Raw genomic sequence first — 8,792 nt, 5'->3', positions numbered from 1 at the left:
AGGAATATTCATTTAATTAATTAGTAAGGTTTTGAGATTAAATGCAAAATCAACACTAATCTATCCATTTCTCGCATCAATTCTCATTTACATCTTCTGAAGAAATGTTATTTATAAATCCATAGAAGTCCCCCTCTGCGTTCATGTTTTTATCTGTCAGTCAAGATCACAGGTTCCTGAGTAACATGACTATAAATATATTATTTCGCGTTATAACGCGAAAGTTTCGCGTTTATTCGCGAAAGTTTCGAGTTATAACGCAAAAATTACGCGTTTATTCGCGAAAGTTTCGCGTTATAACGCGAAAAATATATTTTTTTTACTTACGAAAATGAGCTCAATGGGCTTTCGTAGCGAAGAATTTGTTCAATGAAAAAAAATTAAAATGCAACACTGAACTTGAACGTGCGATAAGAACGGACATGGAACTTGCATGAGTTTGTGAGGAGAAGGGCGATGTTAAAAATTGTATTACAGTACGTAGTACCGGGGGTGCATGGGGGGGGGGGAGAGAGAGAAGGGGTGCGCCTATATTTTTTTTAATGAGAATAGTCATTTGCCATATATTTCATTTATATTTATTGTATACTTTTTTCAATTCAAAGACGGCTGTCCCCTCTCTCTTTCTGTGTTGAAATATACGTAGTAGTCGAACCATCACATGCGAATTTACTTTTGTTGTTGCTGTTGTTGCCAAAAACAAAAGAGAAAACGATCGGAACAATCCCCTTCATTGAAAGAGGTTTTACTAAGCATATTTTTTTTTTCTCCAATTTGTTTGTTATTTGTTATTTCTCGTTTTTCTTTTTCTTCTTTCTTTTTTTCAATTTTTCATCAGAGTGCAAGGGAAGCTTTATTTACAATTAGATTAAAAAAATAATAATGTTTTTTTCTTTAATTATAATCCGGAAAATTACATTATCTGAAACATGAATAGCATCAATTCAAAGGAAAAACTTTATTAAGAATAGCATTTTAAACAAGAGGCCCATGGGCCACATCGATCACCTGAGCAGCAATTCAGTTCAGTATTGAAAAGCTTTAATGCATAAGTGGTCTCGACCTACCCTTAAAGGGGGGGGGGGGGGTATGATTTGAAAATTGAATCTACACTAACTAAGGATGCTTACATATTTCTTTGACTATCGGTAACTGTAGCTTTTTCCCTCCAAGTTTGAACTTAAATTGAGGCCCCACCCTACCCTTGGGCGTCATGATTTGAACAAACCTGAATCTACACCACCTGAGGATGCTTCCATATAAATAAGACCAATCATGGCTTTGCTGTTCTTGAAAATATTTTTTAAAAAAATTCCTATATACTCCTTTGTAAAACTTTGATCGTCCACTGTGGCCCTACCCTTCCCTATGGGGTCATGATTTGAACAAACTTGAATCTACACCACCTGAGGATGCTTCCATATAAATATGACCAATCATAGCTTCGCTGTTTTTGAGAAGAAGATTTTAAAAGATTTTTCCTATATATTCCTATGTAAAACTTTAATTGTCCATTGTGGCCACACCCTACCCCCGGGGGTCATGATTTGAATAATTTTGAATCTACGCTACCTGAGGATGATTCCACACGAGTTTCATCTTTCCTGGCCCAGTGCTTCTTGAGAAGATTTTTTAAAGATGCCATAATTTTTCAATAATTTATAATTATCTCCCCTTGGAAGAGGGCGTGGCCCTTCATTTGAAAAATCTTGAATTCCCTTTACCCAAGGATACTCTGTGCCAAGTTTGGTTGAAATTGGCCCAGTAATTCTGGAGAGATGAAATTGTGAAAAGTTTACAATGACAACGACAACAACGACGACAACAACGACTCACAGTCTGTTTTTGTATTAACCTGATTTGCCTGTCACTATCAGAGGGAGGTTCAATTTAATTTGTAAACATTTAATCTAGCGATCTAAGTGAGCAGATCAAAAGATCTTACTTTAATCAGGTTGTTTATTATGTAGAGTATAAACATCATAGAACTTTAGTTTATTTCCTTGATTTTGAAAATTAGCAATCAGATCAGTTAGGCCATCTTTAAAAAATTGTTTGGTTGCCCTCTCTCGACCAAATGGCTCAAAGTGGCACGGATCTAAACTTTTTTTTAATCTCCAGATTACTATAATTTTTATGCATTCTGGAAAATAGATTTTGTAAATTCAACACTGAACTTAAATTTTCTGGGGGAAAAAAAATGTCATCTACATACCGACCCCAATTTTTCATTCTGAGTCGGTAGAAAGCAAACAAACATTATTTTAAAGTTGGCCTTACTGTATTAAAAATAAATAAACAAAGATGAAATGTAATAATTTTTTTAAATATTTTCTCTCAACGAAGCATCTTGGTTTCTATGGAAGACCAATAGTGCATGATATACATGAAGTCAATGATGAAAATGTCATACAAGGTTAAATTCAAAGTTAATAAAATGCTGTATTTGTTCTATGCATGTGTCTTAAACAATGAATGTAAAATCTCAACACAAATTGAACAAAAAATGATGAGAAAAATATCTGTGCATGAAATAGGGTATGATTTTTTTAATGTTTGGATGATACAACTAAATGGGTTCTACCTGTAGCACAACTATATATAAACTATGGAACAACATTTCTGACAAATAAAATCTCTTCTAATTCTGCAACATACAGTACATTAACATCATTTATAAAGCACATCTCGGTAATAAAATGTGCATTAACTTATTTAATATACAAGTGGACATTGTTATATGGGAAAATTATATGTAAACCTAATCAAAAGAACAGTTTTTATTAAAATAAAGTTAATACATCAAAGTCAACATTTCACAAACAATAAAACTGAATAATAATACAGGTGGTAGAAGGGGGGGGGGGGGGGCATTCTCCTCCCCACTTTCAGAATTTTTAAAAATAAAATATGACATAAAATCTGTTAATAATTAAGTCAAAAGTAGGTTGTTGCTAATCCACCCTATGCCAAAAATGCTACTCTTGTTGTCATCAAGAATATATTTTTTCACTCTAATTCCATAAAATTTTGCATAAACACCATAGTTCCAAAAAGAAAATGATTAAAAGATGCATGTCATTTTGAGTATTCTTTGTTTTTGTGTGATGGACTTAAAACTTAAAATGCATTTTCCTTAGTAAATGGAAATGAATTAATTTTCATATACATTGTGCTTTGATTTCTCAAAATGGTCAAAGATATGATGTTGCTACACATTAATAATATATGATTATTTTCTACCCAAATAAACTTTTATGAATAATGAGGTTCAAAACTCCACAAATGTTTTCAATGAAGTAAACAGAATATCATTCGGACTTGATGTACCATAAATTCTCACAACACATGGCTTGTATAGAGGCATTACAAAAACACTTGATGGCCGGCTTATTGTAGTTAAAATATCACAGTAAAATCACTTAAATCTAGTAGATATTTTCACAACCATTTATTACTGGCATTCTGTATTTGATTTCAATAGGGTCTTTGTGCATGGTACTAAATTGCTAAAGATATATACTTTTTTCAAGAATAATGCACCATTTTGAACATTAAGTCTTTCAAACAAAGATCACGCATCATGGAAGAAAAAAAAAACAGCCCTAAAAAGAAAAGGAATAAATGATGTTTAAATACAAAACTGACAGTTTGAGGGAAATTTTTTACCTATGTTCAAAATGTTCTTCAATTCTGCTCACAAATGGACAAAAAGAAATCCTTAAATTACAAAAAGGCATGAACACGTACTTTTTTTAATTTAGATTTTTAAGATGTGATGTCAAATTGTAACGATATGGCAAGCAAATATTATATAATGGAATTTTCTTCGAAATCGGGTATAAATTAGAAAATTCTTTCCTTGCCATTTTTGTTTATACACGTGTATATATACTGTTACAGTATATGAATTTTTAAAATGTGCATTCTAGTTTGATTGCATCAGGTATTGAAATTTTCGTAAAAATCCATCTCTCTTTTCTTGATGAAAAATTATTAAAACGTGCCTCTGCATGTATTTTAAATTTGCATTGTTTTAATGAACAGTGTTGGAAACGCTATAATCTCCATGAAATATTGCAAATTTTTTTTAAAAAAAATTCCAGGTTAATATTGCAAAATTTGAAGCAAAATATCATTTAGTGTGGAAACTAATATATGATTGTGTATGCAATTATACATGTGCGTTTGTTGAATACGATCTTTTGTCACTGAATACACACTCTTTACGTGGCATAAAATATATACACCAATACTGAATATTTCACAAAAAATAGGAGCACAATCATTATAAATTCACAAATCCAGGTAATAACTTGTTTTCATGTTTCAATTGGTACTTTTTTTAAAAAACAAAATACTGGAAAACATAAACAATAAGAAACTGTTCAATATTTAGTTTGCTTAAACTATTCCTTAAACATGAATCTTAAAAATAATGTACATGTAACTCTTTTATAAAAAATAAACAAATTCAAGAATATCACAATATTTATAACTAACCTTTCAAGCATAAACAAAACTTTCAGAAAAACAACCTTCTATATGTAGCAGGACCTTTCATAGCCATTTTTGACAAATATTTTTCTTTGTATAATAAAGAGTTCTTTGTGTTTCAATTCTGACCTCAAGCTTTACTTACACATGTAATGGCAACAGGAATTTAAAAAAAAATCATGCATTACAACTTTCAGTTCTGAAATGCTTTTGTTTTCAAAATAAAATTGAATATAGGAATATACAGCACATGTACTAAGCAATAACTAACACTGCATTCTGAACCAAAAAAAGCATTGCTGTGTTTCATTTTCTTTTGGAGTTTTTTTCTTGCATGACTTGCATTTCATTTGAATTTTTTTTTCATTGTGCAATGTCAAACTTTTGTTCAATGTTTTTTTTATGGTCCACAATAATCCCAGCATGAATTCAACTGAAAAGTTTTTCATTTAAATGTTGATCACAACCTCCAAATGTCACAACCCAGAGCAAAAAGCACTATAATCAGAGAAGTCCATCTGAATGAAGAATCCCAGAAAATAGCCATGTGCTTTTTTTCATAGCCTTCCCACTATGAACTATCCTGAAGTCAAATTGAGTGAGTGGTTTTTCAGGTTTTGATACAAGGAGGATAAGGTTCCTCAGAAGTGGTCCACAAGTACGGACACGCTATTCCTTCCTACACGGCCCTGCGCCACTCCATCCATCCCAGCCAGTGTCATGTTCTGCCATTGTGTGGGATGACCTACAAAACGAGATGATGTGTCTTTAAGTTTTCATTACCCTCCTCAAATGAACAACTTACCAGTAAACTAAGCAATTAAGAGTATGACATTTCTTAGGATTTTTTTTTTTAATTCCTGATCACACCCATAAAGTTAATGCAAAATAATAGAGATAAAATCAAAGAATCTATACAGTAAACTTCAGTTATAAAGATGTACTTAGGACTACAAACTTCGTCCTTTTTACCAAAGATTCTTAATATTCAAATAAGGTTCATGGATACTCTGATCATGCTGCTGATAGGAGAGATAACTCTTAATGACATAAATGTCCATTATTCTTTTATAAATTTGCCAAGTTGAAATGTCTTTTTTTTGTCTAATTCTGCTCTGCAAGATATGCTATGATTGATTTTATTTTACTTATAAAATACTTTTCTTTGGAAAATCATAGGAGTTAAAGCAACATTTCATATGAGTAAGCAGAGGGTTTATGAACCTTAAGAATCATAGTGCAAAGTCTTCCCCAGGATTCATATCAATCTCCTTATAAGAGAGTTCTTTTTAATGGAGCTTTACTGTACATGTAAAATATATAACCTGTTGGAGAATCGCTGGATTTAAGGGCAAATGACCAGCTGTCAGGGTTAACAGAGGCACAATGAGGAAGGCGTAGTTCCACTGGCTGAAGGAACTTAAGGCCGTGTGGCCCACACATGACTAGAGGACTAAGAAGAGTTTCTCCTGGAAAAGACACCAAAATTATAATGTCTGTCAGAAGGCCACGTGCATCTTAAAATAGTTTAATGACTGAAAAAATGTTTGTGAAATACAGTTTATATCAAAAATATGTACATCCTGAAAATTTCTTTCAAAAATATATACAGTTATTTTGGTTTAATGCAAAAACCTATTAAAAAAATGAATTTGTGAAAAACTTGCTAAAAATATGTCAGTTCCACTAAAATCAGGTATATACCGGATATACTGAGCAAATTGCTTGTAAAATAGGCTTAACATCAGAACATCCAACAAAATGACCTCTTAAACATTACAAAACATGTATTCCCAAAAATGTAGTAAAATTTTACTTATTTTGCTTTGTTTTTTTAAAGCCAAAATATGATCCTATGAGAAAATTATTATTTATTTGGAGAAATTACTACTATCTTTTAAGGATTTTTTGTTTTCCAACTGTATATCTTTTTCTGTTGCTAAAAGCAACCCTCTCTATCTCTCTCTCATATTACAAAGTAGAAGACTTTTTCTGTATTTGAAATGAGATGCTTACCCTTATCTTTGTCCAAAGGAGGGAGAATATTGTTATCCTTGCAAACTTTGAAGTAAATTTCCTGCGTTACACCCTCTGGAATTGCAGCTTTTGGAATGACTATGCTAACACCTGAAAAGGATAAAGAATAACATAGATAAAATTCTTCATCTCCATGTAATATTATTTTTCATCTTTCTTCTCTTCAAAAACATACTTCTAAACAACAAACTATGATATAATTTAAAATTACAATAAACTAGCTGTCTCTATAACCTTTATCAAATACCAATTGATTTGCACTTAAATTCATGCATTAAAAAACTGATAATATTTTTTTCTATTAAAACTCTTTTTCAAAGTATTTTAATTTTTACCTGTTTCTGGGGATTCCAGCACTCCTCCCTGATGGTCAAACACACCTCTAGCGGTGGCCACCACCGTGTGGTTTCCCTCTATCAGCTGTCCAGTGTCAGGTCTGAAGAAAATGGACAATATTTTCAATAACACATCTACTTGAAAACATCACATTTTTTAACATAATAATGGGTCATACAAAAAATGATTTTAACAAAACTGATTCAGGTTTCCCTTTTTTTTTTTTAACATAAATGATGCTTATAATATGAAAAAAAAAATTAAGGGTATATTTAAATTCCTAAATAATGAGTTGATCAAAATATTACTATTTTAATATACTTATCATTTACAGAAAAATACACTCAATTCAAATATGGATGATATACTATTAGTTTTATAAATGCTATAAAAGCATCAACTACTTGGTAAATTATTAACAAACATTAAACAAAATTTTCATTTAAAGCTATTCTATTACATAAATTATATAAATCTGGATTAAATTCAATTTTTACATGTATTTATTGTTAAATACTGGTTATATTTCATATGATGCTGTCAGATAATTAACATATTCATCAGATGATTAACATATTCACCAGATAATTAACATATTCATCAGATGATTAACATATTCACCAGATAATTAACATATTCATCAGATAATTGTGTTTATATTTAGATCAGAACAGTAGGAGGCAGTGGAGTGTAATTCATAAACCTTACATCAAAATTGGTAAACCTAAGAAAATAACTGTAAAAGAAAATCAATATTATAATCTATTGCCTCCAATGTAGATACAGGAGAGAAAAGAATGTCAATGATTTTTTTGGAAAAAATAGGAAAAGCATTGAATTTCGTATGGAAATGAGACTTTGTTTTAAACTCCTTCTCTGATCCATGCCATTAAAATCCTTCTTTCCTACTTAATATTACATTAAGAGGGCTGGGTGGTTGTGGCCATTTTCAGAATATATTGATCTCCTTTAGAAGAAGAGCTCCATATAAAGATATACAAAAATGATCAAATTTTAAAACTAAAATGTATGAAATTTTTGTTTGCCAAATGATAGTTGACAGCTTAAGATATCATATCTAAAGAATTAAGTTATATCTGATGGTTAATTTGTTGACCCCCCAGCCTCCTTAATAGTCAATTAAGATCTTTGAGAGAAGAAGAACAATTCTACCCTAGCTACTCCACAAAAAGTAACTTACAACATTCATATACCAGTAGATTCATGCAAAAGAATATTACAAAACTTGCAAAGTTACACATAACTTCAGTAAAGCAAACAGCTAGCTGAAAATATTTTTTTCAATTTTTTTTTTTTTCTTTTAAATTGTGGTGAAGATTATGTTAACTTATGGGAGAACAGATTTCTCTTACCGAACAAGAAAGGTATTGGAAGCAGAGACTTGCTCTGCATTTGACCTTTCACCATTCGCCGCATTATCGCTGGTCGCGGGGTCAGTTTCCTCTGACCTTTGTGCACCCTCCTCGGTCGACTTTGCCGAGGTAGAGTCTAGCGGTGCCGTAGTGTTGTTAGTATCAGAAGAAAGTGTGACACTATAGAAAGAGAAAAGACCAAACCAAAAGATAGATACAAGTCAACTGATAATCAACATTCGTGATTTCGTTATTCAACAAAATACTATTTTTCATTCAGGAGTACCCTCTTACTCATAAATATTTATATGGCCACAATTTACCATACAACACATTAAAAAAAATTATTGACTTTTGCTAAACATCGGAAATTTTCTGAGAAATTCTAAGTCTTGTGAAAATTTGTAATGGCTGTTTTCTACATGTTCTATGATATTTAATTGATTATCTACCAGAAAACAAGAGGCCCATGGGCCACATCGCTCACCTGAGTAACTTTGGCCATGCTGTTCTTTACCAGATCCCCCCCCCCTTGTAATACCTATTGTG

General features: G+C 31.5%; 1 protein-coding gene across 8 annotated transcripts in view; it reads right to left on the bottom strand.

Annotated features, from left to right (window-relative positions):
* Positions 1–2,305: 2,305 nt before the first annotated feature.
* Positions 2,306–8,792, bottom strand: part of LOC133198023 (tight junction protein ZO-1-like) — a 70,626-nt gene continuing 64,139 nt past the window's right edge. For 7 of the 8 annotated variants that reach the window (XM_061334173.1, XM_061334175.1, XM_061334177.1 and 4 more), the window contains 5 exons: positions 8,244–8,423; positions 6,870–6,970; positions 6,514–6,624; positions 5,823–5,966; positions 2,306–5,242 (listed from right to left, as the gene is read on the bottom strand). In XM_061334173.1, the coding sequence (XP_061190157.1) occupies positions 5,139–5,242; positions 5,823–5,966; positions 6,514–6,624; positions 6,870–6,970; positions 8,244–8,423 (640 nt within the window). In that variant the 3' untranslated portion in view covers positions 2,306–5,138. The remainder of the gene's footprint in view (positions 5,243–5,822; positions 5,967–6,513; positions 6,625–6,869; positions 6,971–8,243; positions 8,424–8,792) is intronic. The other variant, XM_061334174.1, reaches the window with a different exon arrangement.

Source organism: Saccostrea echinata, unplaced genomic scaffold, assembly GCF_033153115.1.
Source record: "Saccostrea echinata isolate AGI-Se365-2 ecotype Australia unplaced genomic scaffold, CSIRO_AGI_Sech_v1 ptg000032l, whole genome shotgun sequence".
Lineage (NCBI taxonomy): Eukaryota > Metazoa > Mollusca > Bivalvia > Ostreida > Ostreidae > Saccostrea > Saccostrea echinata.
This window is presented reverse-complemented; position numbering and strand designations above follow the sequence as displayed.